The following is a 20,488-nucleotide window of genomic DNA, read 5'->3' as shown; positions in this document are numbered from 1 at the left end:
GCAGCAGGGATGAATAACACAAATCACAACGCTTGGGTCGGCCAGTGGTGGCATCAATGCCCAAACAAATTATGCAAAACAAATGAACATAAATCTATCACAGGTTTTGATTCCAATTGGGCCAAACATATTTCATTTAATATTACTTTCCCAGCTATAGAAACTATGCGAGAACTGCTGAACTCAAGACATTATCCGGCCCATTCCATCATGCATATCCTCCCTACTCACAGAGTGAAACTGTGTGTACTTGTGCATTCATATATTTGACCAATGCACCTCAGTCGTTCCTCTCATCTTCTGCAGACCTGACATAGAATAAACTCATCCAGATGCTTGATCACAACAATACTGCCGTTAACATGTAATTGATTCCTTAAAGACAACGTCCCCCTGTATCCCTTACACACACTTCCTTCCCTCTGTCTGCCTCCCTCCCTCCCTGCCTCCCTCAGACAGCCTGGCAGATCACACCAATGTCCTACTTAATCCATTCCCCACTACTGCAACCCAGTGCTGCTGTTCAGATGGATGCAAGGAGGACATACACCTAAAGGGGGAAAAGACAGAGCCTGTGTGTACTGCAGAACATGTGTATGATATATAACATTATGATGGTGTATTTTGAGGAGAATCACATTTAGAAATATAAAGTATACAGCAATAAAAATGATCAAATAAATGTTTTATAATCATCCCAAACTCTTTTTAGAGCAATAGTGAACAGTTGCATTCATCAATATTTTAGACTCCTTTGATCAAACAGTGTAAGATACAGATTAAAATACACCAACAATACAATGGTGATGCCCTTCAGACGCATGCAGCACAGCAGCAGGTGAACGATAAATGCAAACCAACACATGGCTGTCTAATGTATGCCTGTGTTCATTGTTCTTGTTTAGTTTCCACCTTTAAGCTGTAGCTTACTTCCCCTCCGCTTACTTGCTGTGCTTAAGGAGGGTGCCATACAGTGCACTGTACAGTCTGAGCCTATTGGGAGCATGCTGCTGACTCAGCCCAAGCCACTGCATTCATCTATCTGCACTGCAGTGCTGTGCTGTCTCTGCTTACTTACCCCCCCCCCACCCACCCACCCCCTCCCTTCACTGCTCCTTCCCTCATTCAGTGCGCCACCTCACACACACACACCAACAGAATAGGAGGGAAGAAAGGAAAAAACACATGCACACGCGCTTTAATCGTCATTCGAGTGCTGCTGCACAACGACACACCCAACCACATCAATTCCAACACAAACGTGAACAGAGACGACGTGTTTTAGGCATTTCTGTATTTTGTGTTATTGTTGCTCAACCCTTTGCTGCTCTTTCTCTTTCCCATCCACGTCCTGTGTTGCTTTCAAGCATTTTCTCTGCCATATTTGCAATCTAAACAAGCAATTCTAGCTGGTATTGGCCAAAAAACGATACTAAATGACGTTTTCAAATCATAAACATTTAAATCTCCAGTTATCACTGGAAATGTGGTGTTTAAACAACAACATCCATTGCCAGACACGATGGAACACATTTTGCATGATAAAGTGACTTATTAACCAAAAACGACACCAGCCAGAGGTGTAACTGGAAGGCTGCTTTATTGTTTGGAAATAGATTCGTGCTCAAATGAAGATATTCTTTCACTGACTCTGATTTATTCGTCCCATTTGGTTGCGCAACACACGTCTTCTCTCTGACTGTATTGGTGGCAAGAGATGATGACAGTCAAAAGATTTTATTTTTTCAGTTTGCCTATTTTCAGAAAAGAAAAGAAATTTATCTCAGTCATGCTACAAAAAAAAATGGCTTCATATACGACTGTTAAACCAACATTTGGAAAATGAACAAAAAGAAAAACAGAAGGCAAGCTGTTCCCTTTACTGGCCCAAAAGCCGGTAAACAGAACACACAGAGAGAGCACTTGTACTACATGACTTTAAAAGATGTTAGTCCAGACAGTCTAATCTAAGTGGTGTGTTTTCAGCTTACAAGTTAATTTTTGAACTCAATACATTGCTCTATCGTGCTCCGTTACAATTCACTCCCATGGGTTTCGAGATCCTCGATGCTGATTTCATTGACAGACTAAATAGGAAGCTAAAAAGGCACGTGCCGTTAGGAGATATTGCACCATCAACAAACAAACAGACAAGTTTAGACAACTAACCCTTAAATCATTAGATATATCATATTGAAAGTGACAGCAAATTTAAAAATCAACTCCAAACCGCAGCAGTGTGTTGAGGGGAAACATGGAAGAGGGTTAGAGCTGAAACGAGCAAAATATTTTCACACAAAATGAGCTGTGGCTCATACTGGGGCACACTGGTTAACCACAGTTGCCTGTCGAGGGGTTTGTGTGTGTCTGTGTGTGTGTGTGAGTGTATGTGAGTCCTTCCCTGTCTGCATTATCTTTGTATGTACAATATAGGAAACTGGGGGCAAGACATCGTCAAACATGTACAAAAGGGTATGCTGGTAGTGCAATCCTCTCACCAAGGCAGGCTCCACAATTCTCAGCAAGCAGCCAGTACAACACCATGCATTGTACGCTGGTACCCAGTGTTCAGAAGCCCTGGGCAGGCCAGAGTTTGGGTTTTTCTCTGAACAAACCGCAGGGAGAAAGGAGCATGAACAGTTACACTCTGCGGTTCCGGTATCACTTGAATGCAAGGAGTGGACAGGAGAGTATATATATTAATACATATACATATATACATCTGTTTGCGTGTATATATGTATATATGCGTTATATAACTCTGTACATACGTACTGTATTGATTTATACAGTTTGAAATACAGTTATTTTCTCTTATTCTCTTTTTTTGTGAAAAGTGACTAAAAAAATCTACTCCATCTAACAAATGTCTCACAGCCTAACAAGTGCGACAAGGGGTGTCAGCTGGAAGCCATTCTATTTACGGTTATAAATATTTAGTGTTAGATTAATAGCTGTAGTTTTTTTAATAGTCCTGTATTTACAAAAAACTACACATGCCGTTAAAATAAAATAATATATTACATTATTTATAGTTTCTTAGAGTCCATTGTTCGCTTTTGCAGATTGTGCCCTATAGAACATGGCCTGAACTGTTAGTTTATTTTTTTCCCACCTGGATGAATATCGTTCTATTTTTAAGTTTCTTTCTGTAGTACGCATGTGTACATCCATGGTGATCTAGGAGAAAATGGACGGCAGTTGCTTTAATGCTTATCATTCAGAGTTTTATTTGGTTCAAGGTAACACCCACACTGATTTTGGAGATCTCATGCAGCAACTGGACCATAGAACTGGAGAACGGATGAGGGAGTTATTCATAAACAGGAAGTGACATCACTGCACAACAGGGAGTGCAAAAGCTGTGGTGTGGTGCTTAGGCTCACAGTACCATTAGAATGCATCCAGTGCTCTGTTGGTTATTTGGTATTTGTTATGCATTAGAGCAATATGACAAAATAATGGCAAATGAGAGGCTCAGAGCACATGTTGTCCAATCCTGAAATCTGGGGCGTATGCTGTGAGCATGCCACTTCTGCTTCTGAAAGACTTGTGCGCTACTCAAACCAACAATCTCCTCCTTTCATCCTATATATCTGGGATTGCTATTGGTTTGGGGGGGGGGACCTTATAATTGATTTTATCGAAATAAATTGAGAACAGACTACTGTCCATAATAACTAATCCACAAATGTAATCTGCTATCAATATAAACGCTGCCCCTACAACCGAGCGAAATGTTGCTTTTTCACTGAGATGCTTGTAGCCATATAATTCTAAGCGTCATAAGCAGGAAGCGCCAAACGGGCCCCTGACCGGGCGGCTGCCTCGTTGGGACCGCCAGCCGAGATCATAGTCCATCAACACGGCATAAATCATAAAAGAGTAAAGCATGATTTCATAAATACTCCCATCACATTCACTTGCATTTTGTTGCAAAGCTCATAATAGTACATCTATAATATCTCCTGAGAAAAAGGGATGAATTTTTCAAGCATTGCATACATTTCTAGGGTGTCTCTGTCTAACAATGACAGGGAAAAAAGTGAATGGGCAGGGCATACTTCACCCAATCCCACTCCATGGACAAAGGGCAACAAGGGATAACAAGGCAGATCTCTTTGGCTTCTCCGAACACAATGTTCTCATCACCCAGTCATCATTTTTCCGTTTCTCATTAAAATAGGATACTACTAACGCCCGAAAAATATGTTCCAGCACGAGACCGTTTCCGTCAACATTACCTTGGATGTGGCTTATAAAAGTGTGTAAAGTAAGACTCATTAGCCACCAATACCACAACTTACATCAGGGGGGAAAACAATTCAATAAATAAGAACAAATACACACATAAGTACACACATAAGTAAGCTACATGACATCAAATTATACAATCATGAAAAGTCTTCTCAGCCCTTCCAGAAATGTCTAACCACCGATAGAGAAACATCAGAATTATAATGGAGTTTGCCGTACCTGTGAAATCCCCACCAACCACTCATAACCCACAGTAGAACTTGCAAAATGCCCGCTCACACAAAACTAAAGGCAGATGGTATGAAACATTACATAGGTGCATACAAATTATAAATATAGGTATTTTAGTTTCAAAGTGTTGCGCCTTCGCAAAACATTTGAGTCCAAATTAACAAACATTTCAGTTCCCATGAAACACAGACATCCATTTCCACTTCTTACACACTCAAAATCTCCAGAGCAGCAAATAAATTGTTTGGATTACACCCACTGACCCACCGTTGTGGCATTATTCACCAGCATATACCATTCTTCTGTCTATAGAGGCTACAATTTAAACATTTGACATGTGTTGAGTAATGAGACAGAAACACTGATCCATTTTAGATTATCAACCCCAAAATCACTTATCTTTGTTAAACAAATTACTCTGAACTCGAGTATTAGTGTCTTGTGGACTATGATAATTCATGCAAGATTTCTGATCAAAACATGCCATCATGCAAGTCATTTCTATGCATTGAACAAGCACAATTATTTATGTATTTGTTTGGAAATCTTTCTGAGTAAATGTAAGCCCTTGGCCCAAGTTGACCCCATAATAAACAGACCCTTAACCAATTGGTGTGAAAGCCCATGTAAAAAAAAGCGTTTTGATGTGGGTATAACAAAGATAAAATGAGTACAAGAGTTAAGTGACATGGGCAAAATGTTGAATATTGTTCTTTTTTTGTCTGTTTGCATTTTTGCTGCTCAAATGAACATTTTCTAGCTTTAATAAAAAGGAAAAGTACTTCCAACACTCTCTGTCATTTGTGTCTTTCACTCACCAATCATCCCTCTGTTTGCTCTCATGGAGTGGCTGTGTCATTTACTCCTCTATACACTTAAGTACTTAATGACACAGGAGCACTCGTGGCTGCTTTAAGCAGAGGATTCTTCAGCAACAGCAGCCTCCTTGTTTTTCCTTCACAACATTGTCTTCCATAGGAATCCATTACTCGCGTCCATGCGCTGAATTTCTTTAGTGTTTTATCATGTACCTCTTGATGTAGAGTTACTTGTCTTACTGTGAGCAATCTGCCCTTCAGCAGACAAAGACATTTCCTTGTCTATTTTTCATTCCCTTTTGTTAAGATCAGTAGTCTAGATACAACAGTGTCACACAGTATGGTGATGTATGTTTGGTTTGATTGAAGTTCGAGAATCTTCAAGCTGTAACATATCAAGCTGCTTTCCTCTGCATCAATATAAGAATGAAGTCTGTAAACAAAATTATTGAGTATTATTCTTTTCTGACTTGCAAATGAAATAATCTGTACATCTGTGTGGGTGAGTTTCCTCTCGCTTTGCTTGAAGTTACAATATTATAATTTTGTTGTTATTACTGTGATTATTATTCCAACTCTCTAACATTTAGATTCCTTGATGTCTTTTTGGTTTCTTCCTTTCTCTTTCCTTCCACTCTTGCCCTCATCGTTGTCATCCTCTTTCTCCTTGTCAGGTTTGGTTACACTGTCATAAGAGGGCAGGGAGGCAGTTGAGGGAGTGCCCTCCTTCTTTTCTTTTTCCTGATTGTTGCCGCCGTTCTCCACTTTGTTACTGACTGGTTTGCGCTTACAGACGAAACCCCGCCTAGCCAGGTAAGAACGGTAGGCCCTTTGAATGATCCTGGCCGACATATCCTCCTCCTTGCGCCTCAGAGTGGTGGTGATTGGCTCATAAGAGACCTTGGAGGGATTGGCGGCCACAAAACGCTCCTCCATTTGCTGCCTCAGCATGTCCAACTCGCCGCTGTCACCCAGCACGCGCTTAGTGAAGGCAAACAGGATGTCCAGGCAGTGGATGCGGTCGCCACTCACCATAGGCATGTCCATGGCGATCAGTTCGATGGTGTTGGGCTTGGGGATTCGAAGCGGGTGTTCCAGTGCATCAGCAAAGTGAGAAAGCTTGGAATAGGTGATGAACTGGGATGCATCAGGGTCAAACTTCTCCCAAATCTCATAAAAGGTCTCAAAGTCGTCCTCGCTGAGCGGGTCGGCACTCTCCTCTGTGGCCACGCTGAAGTTCTCCAGGATGATGGCGATGTACATGTTGACCACGATAAGAAAAGAAATGATGATGTACATTACAAAGAAGAAGATTCCCACCGAAGGGTTTCCACAGTCTCCTGTTGCGGGCGTGCCGGCATTCTCCAGCAAGGGGTCGCAGTCTGGAGGGTAGTTAAGAATGGGCAGCAGCAGGCCGTCCCAGCCAGCTGACGTCGTAATCATGAACAGGATGATCATACTGTTGCCGAAGGTCTCAAAGTTGTACATGTCATCAATTCCTGCTCCGTGTTTCACATAACCAAAGTTGGACATGCCAAAGATGGAGAAAATGAACATAACCAGGAAAAGAAGTAGGCCAATGTTGAACAAGGCAGGAAGTGACATCATTAGGGCAAACAGTAGAGTCCTTATTCCTTTGGCTCCCTTGATGAGACGCAGGATTCTGCCAATACGAGCCAAACGAATCACCCTGAAGAGTGTTGGTGACACAAAGTACTGCTCAATCAGGTCAGCCAGAAACATTCCTAAAAATGAAAGGAGGCAAACAAAAATGCAACAAAAATGTGGTTAAACTTTATTGCTGAATCACTCACTGAAACAATTCAGCAGAACCAACAAACACAACAAAGTATTATATAGTGGATAGTTATTTTGTTTAAAAGTTCCAAACAAAACTGGTCCCAGTGTAGATAATCAAGATTAATGGAAAACATTGTTTCACACACATTGCTGTTCATGGAGCCCCAGAACACGTCAAAAGGCAGAATGAAGTTATCAGACGATTGACCCTTGTAACCATCTGTGCGCGCTTTACTCCTAAAGCCCATTAATGTGGGAGTGATGGACCTTAATTCCAAATAAGCAGCCTCACGCTTCCTTTGCCGTTCATGAATAACCTTTTTTAAATACTTGCCCACGATTGAAAGGATGACCACAACCACGTCGAAGATGTTCCAGCCGTTGGTAAAGTAGTAGTGCCGCAGCGCAAAGAGCTTCAACACAAACTCGCAAGTGAAGACCACGATGAAGATGAAGTTGACCCAGTAGAGCACGATATCCGTCTCCTTCGTCTGATCGTCTGTCTCCACCATCATGGTGACCATATTGAGACAGATCAGAACCATGATGGAGATGTCGAACACCTGCTGTGTCACAAAGTCGAACACCATGCCCTGGAAGCTGTTCTGAGGACAAAAGGAGGGAAAAGAAGGAGAGATATTTGGATTCATTTCCATAATCTTTTAAACCTACAAATACAAAACGGTTTGGACGTAAAGAGAAAGAGTACAAAACTATATTTACCTGAGGCCTGGGAATTGGTTTTTGGGGTTTCTTTGACCCCAGTTTTTTCATGGCATTGTAGTATTTCTTTTGCTCTTCCGTCATGAAGATGTCCTGACCTCCAAAGTGAAGGGACAAAAGCAATTTGGTTACAATTTGCAATCATTTAGAACTCCCATTTAAGTACGAAGCCAGATAAAGTTTAAAGTTGCATGTGAATGTATTTTAAGAATATCAACACAAAAAAAGTCCAGATTTGATCTGTTTACTGTGTCATGTTGCCTAAGCCTGAAGTAATAATTTAGTATTTTGGGGAAATATGCTTACTCCCTTTATTGCTACCAGTCACCTCTCTCGAAAACAGCAAATGTGAAGCTACTACCAGGGTGCGTAGCTACTACCATTTTTTTCCCTTGTTTCCAGTCTTTGTGCTAAGCTTCCTGGCAGAGCTGTCTATCTATTTGACAGAATGAACGAGGCAATGATGTTTAACATCTGGCATATATAAAAAGGAAAATAGGAAAATTAGTCTTATCTTTTTCTTTTGTTGGTTGAAGTTGTCAATGATGACACCAATGAAGAGGTTCAAGGTGAAGAACGAGCCGAAGATGATGAAGATGACAAAGTAGATGTACATATACAAGTTGTCCTCGTAGATCGGCTGGTCCTCCACCTGTAAAGTGGCGAAAGAGAAAATCTGTACAGAGCCGCTCAAATATATGTTGAGAGAAATGTCTGAATTTCAAACGGCAAAAAGCATACCTTTCTAGAATCTATTGCTGCGTACATGATGTCCATCCAGCCTTTAAACGTGGCCTGTTTGGTGGGCAGATATTGCATGAGAAAATAAAGCGGAACACTCCTTGGAGAAAACAAATGTGAAGTGACAGAACAAATTCTCACCACTTGCAGGAGTGCCAGGTATCCCGCGCCCACATTGTCAAAATTGATCTTGACGTTTTTCCATCTGACCTCAGAATGGTTTGCATTAATGAGTGCAAAACACTCTGTTTTGTTGTCGACGACATCGGGGAGAAAGTTCTCCTCAGCTGTCTCGTTGTAACAGTAGTAATACTTTCCAGCAAACAGATTGACACCCATGATGCTGAAGATGAGCCAGAAGATGAGACACACCAGCAGCACATTCATGATGGAAGGAATTGCACCAACCAAAGCATTGACCACAACCTGAAGAGGACAGCGAGAAAACAGAGCCGGTGTAACATGTCAATCACACAACAACTGCAAGGAGATGTTCACACACACAAATATCAACACATACGTAGAAATGCACATTTTTTTCCTCCACTTGAGGCTGTAAATTAGTTATTTGATTTTTCAGTGCAACGTGAAGCCTATCACAATCAATGGGTCATTGTTGGAGTGAAAACAGAATATTTTTTTTTACATTGACTGAGATTATTATTACTATTATCGGGAATGTCAACAACTAACTGTAGACATTGACAAAGTGTAGGTTTTCCACATTAAATTTACATGCGCATGGTTAACTGTGTGCAACTGCTACAGGGTTACAAATATGGCCAATTGAGCTTTTGATTGGGACACTTCTGCACTGAAGCAGTGTGTGTATGCTGGAGGAGATAAATGTGCATTTCCACCGGTTATAAAGAACCAAAAAAAAAAAAATACAGGCAAACATCTATTCAAAACTTGTTTTGTGATTTCATTCTAATAATAAGGACAAAGCATTAATATGATCAGTCAATACAGCTACTGCAAAATGATGATCTTGATAATCATGGTAATGACATTCACTGAGGAGTAGTGAGCAAGGATGGCGAGGGAGGGAGAGGGGGGTATGCAACCAGAAGTTTGTTGATCTTCCAGTGTGACAATGCCAAAGCCAAACTTTGATAAGATCAAATAACAGGACACTTGAGGCAGAGCAACAGTCAGAGGTAATTGAGCTTGCAAACTAAAAATATGTTTTTTTTTCTGCCCAGCAACAACCAGAGGCTAATCCAACCAATCACAATTAATGATCAAAAGAACCTATCAGAGTAGAAAGAAAGTCTTTCTCAGTAAAAGCTCAGTACAATGATCATCTAAGGGTTGCATGGCTTACAACCTGTTTGTCTATGACTGACAGCTGGACCCTATGACTGAGAAACACTTCAACCGGCTCAGAGTGGATAAGATCAGTCTTCATGAACCTTGTCCAGCAACTCGGCTTTGTGTGATGGTTCATACCAACCTCTAGTTGTTCTCTCAGCTGTACACGTCAGAGCTGAGTGATTCTAATTGTGTTGCATCATTCAGGTCAAAACCCCTGCTATTAGTTTTTCAGGAACAGGACTGATTTTTTAAGTGTTTTATTAATACTTTCAATGGATTAATCACTGCAAATTGCCAGACAATAGTACTAAATTCATTAAATATGGAATGAAATATGATAAATCAAATCAGATGCATTATGAACATCTGAGATGATCTGCATCCATGCAAAAAGCTTCTAATTAATAAAAGCTTTTACCTAAAAAAATGACCTTCAGCGACATTTTTATAAATTCCTCTTTTGCCATCTCAAGCATGCGTGGATGCTTTTCTTTAATGGGCATGCAGAAAGACCAGCTGTCTGGTATCTTAGGTCTTACCCTCATCCCTTCAAAACGTGACAGGGCCCTGAGGGGTCTCAAGGCCCTCAGTGTCCTGAGTGATTTAATCGGGCCTAGATCGGAGTAGCCCAACGCATTAGCAATAAGGCTGACTATTGACACCTACACAGATAGGGACAGAAGGAGAGGGGGAGACAAAGGGAGAGGAAGAGAGGACCCACATAGTTAGAGGGGATATAGAGAGAAAGGTAGGCCCTAAATATACTGTAAAGACGGCTGAATGGTTATATACAGATATATATAAGTACATATATCATTGTTATATGCGTAAGTATATGTATCTGTATAAGGTTAAACAGGGGTTACTGCAATAAACAGAGGTCAATAAAGTGCACACGGTCAAGTTTTCTTTTTTGTTTTTTATCTGCTTGTTTGCTTAAGTTTGGTTTAGTTTGGCCAGCCAGTCTAGCTTGATAACCAGCTTAACAGCACAGTAAGCACACCTGGAAAGAAACTTGTGGTTGACACAGTGAGAGGGAGAGAAGATAAAGAGTCAAACAAAGGGAAAAATCAGAGGAGAGATGTATTCACAAACACTAAATCAATGTGACACAATAATATACACACGATACACGGTACAAAACAGTACAGTTTCCACACCAGAGAGCATCTTACTTAAAAACGGGGGAGAGAAAACGCAGAAGGTTGAGGACAACTTTCAGGGTTAGAAAAGAGAGGATAACCTGTGAAAGTACAAGTCCCAACACAGCACACAAACCTTACCCTGGACCCTCACCGACCCCTCAGTCCCTCCTGACAGCTGCACAATGTCTCTCTTAACTTAAAGCGAGACACAGTTATAGGAACCTGCTGTGAGAGAGAGGACAGGCCAATATTAGGGTAGAGACGGAGAGTCAGGATAAGATATCTGCACAACACACGGGCCAATTAACTGTAGAATATATTGAGATCCAGGCCTATTTAGGTCTTCTTTTGGAGAATGAGGAAGGGGTTTGAAAAGAACCGGATACAACCACATAACCTGGAGAATTTAGGTTATGCCTATAAATTACGCTTTTTACAATAAATGGGAGAAATAAGATGCTGTCTACCTTCCTACCTGAAGAAGAGACAAGTCACATACAGTACGTTGAAACTTACTTCATGGCCTATTATTGAATCCAAACTTGATTTTTTACCAAGCAGCCGGTAGCGGTGTAATTCTTTTATAATGAATAAGGTTCACATCGATGGTCTCCTGCAGATGAAATCTGTTGTTTTTTAAGAAATAGTTAGACTATATAATAATAATAATAATTTTTGCTAATTTTCAAAAATAGTTATTGCTATCCCTAAATGTTCTATAGAATTTACTTACTTACTAACAGTCTAATTAAGATGCCTACGTTGAATGAATAGTTTTTTAATATCAGAAGGCCAATCCTAATCAGGGAGACAAACTAGAGGTACACACGAGGTAGCCATGCAGTGTAGCTACTTCTCCCTCTGACACCACATTTGCTGCAAAGACACACACATTATTTTCTTAAAATAAAAAAATCATGTAGGAAAGAACCCTGCGTCAGTTAAAGCTTCAAAGCTTTTTATTATGGAATTTAACATTGAATATTTTGATTTTAGATTCATAATTTGTTGAGTTTGACATAAAACATATTTCAAGCCAAGCCAAGTTTTTTTTTAATGTTTATGTGATGGTGGTCCTTAAATACTTTTGAAACCCTACTCTATTGATTGTAGCAAGCATAAATTGTTGCATACTCTCAACAAATAAAAAACTAGCGGCCATTGTTTCATTCACTCTACCAAAAAGCTTTCAATTTATCATGTACCTTGAGCTTTCCTGTTGTGCTGCCACCATCAACCGTCCATTTTCTGTCCAAATATTCTTATTTTAAAGGGGATGCACCCTTTCATAATTGAAAGACCCAACATTCTTTCTTCAGCGCCCCCTCAACATAGTGGGCAAATATGTCCTATATTTGAAAGACACACACACTTTTCCTAGTTTCTCTCAGGGCCGGTCTGTCCCCTGACGTAGTTCATCATGCAAGTGACTCCTTATGTGTTTCAGGCCTCTTCAGTCCCAGGTGGGCAAACCCGTAACGCATCAGACGATCAGCCAAAACCTCCACATAAACTCCACCTTGTTACGTTATGAGGAGGCTTTTTAGTTTAGCGTGGTCAAGCATGTCCAGGTGAGCTCTGATAAACGCTTGTGTCTCTAACAGGCAACTCGGCAATTCCTAGATATCGCAAGTGTGGGCTTTGGTGCTGACCAAAGTTCAGAAAACCATCCGGAAGGAGAACATACATTATTGCATCCTTATCATGTGACAAAGGATGTAAATGTTGAATCACATTGGTGGTTTAGGGATGATGGACAAGTTATAAACAGATACATGACTTAGCACAAACATGAATCGCGTTATCAAACACATGTGAAAGGATTAGTACAACAAGAAAAAATATAATCTCTGAGAATGAATTCAATATCATAGGGGTGAATAAGAATGTAGTATTTGAGATTGTTCACTAGTTTTCTTACTTGTAGGGAAATTGTACATCAAAAAAACAATTGGAAAAGGACAGAAAAGGACAAAACCATTTGTGTGGACCACAGGAAGATTAACATAAAGCTAATGGGGATGCAGTAAATAAAAGATGTGCTCAGTAGTAATAATCAATTGGGAATATACTAAATGACTGATCGGTCCAAAGCTGAGTAGGAGCTCTGCAATGTACCTCGTCCTTTAAATATTACTGTGTCATGGCTAATGTTGTGATGCTTTTATGAAGTCCTAAATGTCAAACAGCAATTTTCCAGTAATATCGTTCATTACCGTATTGCCCCTCACAAAACAGACTCAATTCCAATGCCCACCATTGTTAAACAGTAACATTTAAAAGATCAATCAATACCTGAATTGTTTTGTTGCACCAGTAATTCAGTATACACAAAAACGGTTTGCAAGTGTACTTACATCCACAATGAAGAAGTCTAACCAACACCAGGCATTAGTGAAGTACTTGACAAAGCCGTAGGCCACCCATTTCAGCAACATCTCCAGAATGAATATATAGGTGAACACCCGATCAGCATACTCCAGAATGATCTTGATTGTCTTCCTCTGCTCAATGTACACATCTTCAAAGGCCTAAAGAGCAGCAGAGACGTCACATGGACAAAAGTTTTTTCAGCATTTGCTATTGATACATTACACATTTCGATGTTGCCAATGAGTGAACCGTGTATTTAGCCACACCGTGAAAAATCTTCAAAATGACATTACAAATTGCGTGACAATTCCCATGAAGTCCAACTAGACTGATCATTCCCACAGCTCATCCATTCCTCGCCACATAAGAGTTTTGAGTCGCCCACAGGCCTTTCCCCTACAGAAATCTGCAAACCTAAGCTAGATTTTGCTGGTTGAAAGGATGCTGCATTACAGCACTTTGCTGTCCATTAGCAAGAGTCCTATCTAGACTAGTTGCAGAAGAAAAGCACCTATCCATATAAGGTCTCTGAATGAATTCCCCATTCTTATTATATTTATTTTTATTTATTTTCTTCACATCTCCTAAAGGTATCATACTTTTGTAAAGTATGGAGTAACTACTGATATGTGCCTCATAGTAATAATTATAAGCACTAGTAAAATAATTGTTTGAGTATTCATGTATTTACTATGCATTTACTTGCATTAAGTAGAAACAACCGTGTGCATTTGTGCTCCTACCAGGGCTCCACTGCTGAGCAGGATCATAAAGATGATGAGGGTTTCAAACCAGTTGTGTTCTACAATCAAGTAGCAGGTTTTCCTCAAGAACCACCAGTGTTTTCCCCAGCCGTGAGTGATGGGAACATCGCAGCACTTGTATTTGGCTATACATTCTGTATGACGGATGAAAACCCAACAGAAGAGACGAGTGCATTATACCACCAAGGACACAATGCTGCATCAATACAGTACGTACAATGTTGATATTAATAATTATTGTCTGTTCATTGTTATTATGTACCCCGATGTCAGATAATAGACAATACCTACCGTCAGTCCAGCAGGCCTCCGGGTCAACATATTCCTCAACTACCTCCACCACTGCAACGTCCTCCACATCTGGCTTGATGTCGATTGTGCTGCCCTCAGACGAACTTGTGTCATCAAGCTGGAACAAGCAGAGGACCAAAGAGATCATTTGATTTGGTCTCTGAACATTACAGGCTCAGCAATGAGATGCTAAAAGCATATGGACACGGCCCACTGCAAGTACAGCCATTACATTAATGTCCCTTCGGGTTTAAATAAATGTCATGATGTATTGCAAGATGTTTACATGTTGTAGCCATGTAGTGTAGCTCTAGTAAGTCTCTGTGTGCCACCGCATATTGTGCAGAGTTATTAACAGATTCCGAGGGAAGTAATTAAACTGGACCTGTGATGGATTGCGCTAATAACGATGTTACAGTGGCATACATTTAGATTCTTCAATGATCAGTTAGGGTTAAGGATAAAATAATTTGTGATGAAAGAATATGACAAACAAAGTGCACTAAAAATAAATCTGCTATAAATAAAATAGAATAATATTAAGTACAATTTATTCCAGTTAAATCGTTGGGTTGTTGTTACATTTCTAATTTTTAGACAATAAAGCAATGGTTTGATGAAGTTCATCTTTAGCAATAAATAATACATTTAAATTAAATAAGGAAAAATAGTGAAACAGCAGACATATTTTGATGAAGTAAACACAAACACATGCAGCCAATTCAATTCACTAGAGGATTATACTGCACTTTTTGATCTTAAATCGAACGGGCCGCATTCACACTCTTTTCTGTCCCTCGTCTGTTTCTCTCTACCGAATAGCCAGATGGATCCCGCTTTCTGATTGGCTGTTAGAAGCACTGTGTCTGTCTCCTCCCTGTGTGCCCTCTGGCTGGCTGTGGTGCAGGGAAGATTGTGGTGGGGTTGGTTGAGGGAGCTCTATGGAATATGGACCTGGTGCAGGTACGGGGATGCTGCTGCTGCTGCATTATCTCGTTTCTTCCCACCAGTAACCAGGTCAAGGTGACACACACAGCAGACTCCTGTGCATGCTTCCGGCTAACCCTTCTCCCACATTCATATTATACAGTAGACAGTATGTTTCCCTGTCTGTTGTCTAGTCAGGGCTTTGTCGGTCTCAACCCAGCAGTCAGTGTTACAGCTCTTCTGTCTAAATGGATGTTCTGAAATGTCAAGTAAACCAAATGACTCCAGTGTGGCAGCTCAGATCAGTTCTGCTCAATGGATCAAAAGGTGCCACATGGGCACAAACCAAACATACTCATATTCTTACTAGTCCTTACTACTTACATCTTTACTGTTCTCCACATCCGATTCACTGCTGAAGTCTTCCGTGTTAAGGTTCTCAAAGTCCGACTCGCCAACAGCGATGGGAACACAGACAGTGAGGTTGGGGTTGTGGATGAAGGACATGTAGTCCTCATCAATCATATACTTTCCCACACTGCTCCCAATGCCGCTAGTGGTGCCGTTGCCATTTTTGGCATAGTCCAGCTCACGGTTGATGTCGACTGTGTGGTTTGCGATGCAGTTGAGCTTCTTTTCGTACATTTCATCCAGAGGCTTCTGTTCATCCTCTTCGGGCTGCTTGCCAGAGAATAGGAAATAGACAAAAAAAAAGGTGACTAGAAATCAAGAATAACATCACAGAAGTCTAACTAAATCACAAATTCAGGGAACATTAAACATATTTCTTGTTGCAAAACAACAAAAAAACTGGTCATGCAAACAAATGTTTAATTAGGTGGTACCTTCTTGCGCAACGTGGCCACAAAGATCCGCATGTGAGCCTTGAACCAGGCAATCCCTATCTTTATGCGGGCAACCGCAAGCTGCAGGTTGTTGGGCTCGCCGTCATCATCCGTGGCAGCGAGGTTGTCAGCACTGAATGAGCTCAGTAGCAAAGCCAGGAACAGGTTCAGCACCTCAGAGACAAACACCAGAAACGATTGGACCCATGCACAACGACTGGAAAACGACATTGGACGACTCCCGTCCAATAGCATCTACGCCGTGAAATCTTTGTCTTTGCTTACCACCAGGTTTCCGATGACCATAACCATCATGAAGACGGTGAGACACATGGTTTGTCCAGCCACCTCCATACAGTCCCACATGGTCTCAATCCATTCCCCACACAACACTCTGAAGACGATCAGGAAGGAGTGGAAGAAGTCGTGCATGTGCCAGCGGGGCAGTTCACAGGTCGCGGCGATCTTACACACGCAGTCCTTGTAGCTTTTGCCAAACAGCTGCATGCCAACCACGGCAAAGATGAAGACGATGATGGCCAACACCAGGGTCAGATTACCCAGAGCTCCCACTGAGTTACCAATGATCTTGATCAGCATGTTTAGGGTAGGCCACGACTTGGCAAGTTTGAACACTCGTAACTACGAGAGGAACAGGACAGGAGATTATTACCCAGTGATTCACATTTGGACAATTGTTGTATTGCACTTAATATTAAAACATGATGCAAAGCAATCGTCCAGGCTTCCAACATGGGTATGCCATCTAGACATTAACAGGGTTTACATTTGAAATATTGCTTAATTAGTTTTATAAGCTACAAAGCCTTAATTAGTTTATTAAAGAGAGACATTTGTATCCCCAAGGGTAATCTGCATTATGTTTAGGCGTGGCAGGTAAAACATTTATATTTCAATAACCAGAGGTGTGGACTCGAGTCATGTGACTTGGACTCGAGTCAGACTCGAGTCATGAATTTGATGACTTGAGACTCGACTCAACAAAACTTACAAAGACTTGCAACTCGACTTGGACTTGAATACCGATGACTCGTGACTTGACTTGGACTCGAGCCTTTTGACTCGAGAAGACTTGCTACTTCCCATGAAAACTGGGGGAAAACATTTTCACACCACCGCGCCGCTCTGTTTATCTGCATCTGTCAAAAAATTATGCGCCACCTGTATGCAGAGAGCGCGCTGCCTGCACGACATCCAATCACTGCAGTCCATTTGACCGTATCAACGAGACAGCTCGTTCATGGTTACAAAAATCGGGATTTTTGAACCCGGATTCAGACTCCGATGGGAATCCCCGCCAACATTATGTCAACGTCCGTTTTAAAGTAGTGTAATGAGCTGAGTTAAAGTTATTAGTTAATCAGTTATGCAGATGTTGCATGTGTTCACGTTATGCTCTGTTACCAGCTGTAGTTACGCGAGACAACCCGAGTTTTGGGGGGCCGTGTATGCGGAAGTGTTCGTTCGGCGTGGTGACGGCCAAGTGACCGAAGTTGAGTTGTTTTATATAAATAAATGCAGCGGAGTTGCAAGCCAGTCATCGCCTCCTTATTTACGCTGCAGCATTGGGGTGAGCGTTACAGTACTATAACACAGTCACAGTCGATCCACCATTACCCTTCCCTTCGTAGTCTAGGTCTGTGAGGCAGCGCACCATCACCCAGGGTTCCCCGTCCCCACTATAATAAAAGGACTCGAAATGACTCGAAACTGAAATGGTACGACTTGTGACTCGACTTGAGACTTGTTGGCTGTGACTTGTGACTCGACTTGGGACTTGCTTCGTCTTTGACTCGACTTGACTCGGGACTCGAGGGCAATGACTTGAGACTTGCTTGTGACTTGCCTAACAGTGACTTGATCCCACCTCTGTCAATAACCATTCGGGCTACAAGTAATAATGGCTTACGTTCCTGTATCTACTGTCTTCCACTCACCAATCGGAATGACCTGAGCACTGACAGACCTTCCACATCAGCCAGCCCCAGCTCAACTAAACTCAGAGTCACAATGAAGCCATCAAAGCAGTTCCAGCCTTCCTGGAAGTAGTAATACGGATCCATGGCCACCAGCTTGGCAAACATCTCTCCAGCAAAAATGCCTGTGAAAACCTGTGGACCGACATCACATGAAGTTATTTTTTTTCCCTATTGTAAAGGATGCACATTACAACAACTTTATAAATGTGGGACAACATTCGAGAACGTAACATGAGCAGTATTGAATGATTCAGTTTATATTTTCCTTGATCTTGAAGGAAACTCAGTGCAGAGAAATACTGCTTTCTTCCATTGCATTTTTCTGGATATACTGCTGATTGAGTTTTGCTTAGAGTGAGGACTCCTCTCACAGGGCAAGGTCATAACATAGTGGCGCCATGCACAACTCACACGGAGCAGTAGTTTTTAGCCACATATTGTTAACCCACTAGATAGTGCTGAAGATAACCAAGTGATTCATACTGCACCATGATCCATCCCACGGATCCCTCTGACTTCAGATCCTGCCAAATGCCAATCCCTATGACCTTATTTCCTGTCTTAGTACTGAAACCGAGCCAATTCTGTTGCCCTCGGACAGCTGCGATACGGTAAGATTTGACAGCAAGGGCAGACCACAAATAAATCAAAATCTCTGCCCATCTAAAAAACAGTCCTGCACAGATCAATAGCAAGTGTTATTGCCATGAGTGCTGTGTTGTCTGTCTGTGTGTGTGTGTTGTCTGTCTGTGTGTGTGTGTGTGTGTGTGTGTGTGTGTGTGTGTGTGTGTGTGTGTGTGTGTGTGTGTGTGTGTGTGTGTAAGAAAGAGAGAGATTTAGACAGAGGTCAGTAGAGAACAGGTAAGTAGGATGTAGCAGAAGCAGCAGAGTGACCTGAGTGTGCGTGATGAGAGTTCGGGGATCACGCTGCCTGGCTACATAAAATGGAACTAAATTTTTAATGAGACCCCATCAGAGTCTTACGTATGTGTATTCTTAAGTGCACATACCAAATGATGCATTGATTTATTGGTTTAAGGTCAGCTCAGCTAGGTGGGGCAAACCTGCTGTGATTCTGCAGCCCCTGCGAGGGATGACGTTCATGCAGGCCTAAACGTTTACAAAGGCAAATGCCAGTGGTACAGGAAAGGACAAAAAATAAGAACAGCAGTTTCTAACCAGGTTGCCAACAGAAAGAACCCCCTCAAACTCTTCAGTCATGGGGTAGTGCTCCATGGCCATGAAGAGGGTGTTGAGGACAATGCAGATGGTGATGGCCAGGTCAACAAATGGGTCCATGACAATCAAGTAGACTACGTGCTTGATCTTCAGCCACATGGGAAAGCACTCCCAGATGAGGAAGATGTTGGCAAATTTGTACCAAAAGGGAGGACACTTCCTCTGAGACTCCTCCAACTCTGCAGGAAGAGGTGGCAGAGAAAGAAGACAAAACCGGTGAGAAAAACAAACTATTTAGGAGCCTGTCAAAATGAACAATATTATGGTGAGGTGTTACTGCAAACAGTGTCTAGTGCAATTAGTGGTTTGAAAACAGGAACATGAAAAATTCAAAGAGGTAAAAGGACACAGGTGCATTGTCTGTACCCTCTAAGAGTGTGTTGGTGACTACGCTCATCTGACTATTGGCTCGGTCCTTTCCTTTGAAGGAGGAGTTGAGCTGATCCACGGATACCATGAGTGAGCCAGAATGCTTCTTCTTTATCTCCACGTCGGAAGTCTGTACTCAGAGAAAGACACAAAGTCAGTCAGAGATAGTATTCACATAAACGCACACATATTAAAACTCATGCTCCTGTGTTATGTGGATGAAGAATGATGGCATGAGGTCTGCCCAGAAGATGAAAAACACAATAGGATAGATACTGTTTTTCGCATCTGATCATTAAATATTTTGTAATAGTCATTTTTGTCATTTAAGCTTTTCCTGCAACATATCATCAACGCATTTACGAAATCATACTGTCAATTCTCAAATATTTGCCTTAATTTATCACAACCACAGAGAGAACCACGAAAACAACTGTTATTTGAAATGTATTTTAATTGTACTCATTCTTCAAGTAGTGACTATCATTTGAGAATTTACGGTAGAGTTTCTGAATCCTTTGTCTTACAGTGCACACAATTGCTCCATACCTTAAATAAGGAACAATCCACTGCATGCAATGGCATGCATGTCGATAACAGAGGGGAATTCAAGACAGCATTGCTGCTAGACCATGCTACATTTGAAGA

The 20,488-nt window shown here is 41.4% G+C and overlaps 1 protein-coding gene across 7 annotated transcripts in view; it reads right to left on the bottom strand.

The window, feature by feature from the left end:
- Nucleotides 1–1,581: 1,581 nt before the first annotated feature.
- The window catches only part of scn8ab (sodium channel, voltage gated, type VIII, alpha subunit b), a 39,600-nt gene continuing 20,693 nt past the window's right edge, over nucleotides 1,582–20,488 (bottom strand). For all 7 annotated transcript variants that reach the window (XM_062564038.1, XM_062564037.1, XM_062564039.1 and 4 more), the window contains exons 13-28: nucleotides 19,838–19,970; nucleotides 19,412–19,650; nucleotides 18,191–18,364; nucleotides 16,518–16,874; nucleotides 16,233–16,406; nucleotides 15,772–16,065; nucleotides 14,461–14,578; nucleotides 14,149–14,303; nucleotides 13,390–13,563; nucleotides 10,427–10,549; nucleotides 8,712–8,996; nucleotides 8,571–8,624; nucleotides 8,344–8,481; nucleotides 7,830–7,934; nucleotides 7,441–7,711; nucleotides 1,582–7,051 (exon numbers count right to left, since the gene is read on the bottom strand). In XM_062564038.1, coding sequence (XP_062420022.1) covers nucleotides 5,886–7,051; nucleotides 7,441–7,711; nucleotides 7,830–7,934; nucleotides 8,344–8,481; nucleotides 8,571–8,624; nucleotides 8,712–8,996; nucleotides 10,427–10,549; nucleotides 13,390–13,563; nucleotides 14,149–14,303; nucleotides 14,461–14,578; nucleotides 15,772–16,065; nucleotides 16,233–16,406; nucleotides 16,518–16,874; nucleotides 18,191–18,364; nucleotides 19,412–19,650; nucleotides 19,838–19,970 — 3,960 coding nt within the window. In that variant the 3' untranslated portion in view covers nucleotides 1,582–5,885. The remainder of the gene's footprint in view (nucleotides 7,052–7,440; nucleotides 7,712–7,829; nucleotides 7,935–8,343; nucleotides 8,482–8,570; nucleotides 8,625–8,711; nucleotides 8,997–10,426; nucleotides 10,550–13,389; nucleotides 13,564–14,148; nucleotides 14,304–14,460; nucleotides 14,579–15,771; nucleotides 16,066–16,232; nucleotides 16,407–16,517; nucleotides 16,875–18,190; nucleotides 18,365–19,411; nucleotides 19,651–19,837; nucleotides 19,971–20,488) is intronic.

Source organism: Pungitius pungitius, chromosome 8 (genome assembly GCF_949316345.1).
Source record: "Pungitius pungitius chromosome 8, fPunPun2.1, whole genome shotgun sequence".
Taxonomy (NCBI): Eukaryota; Metazoa; Chordata; class Actinopteri; order Perciformes; family Gasterosteidae; genus Pungitius; species Pungitius pungitius.
The sequence above is the reverse complement of the archived record's forward strand: the minus strand, read 5'-3'. Positions and strand labels throughout refer to the sequence as shown.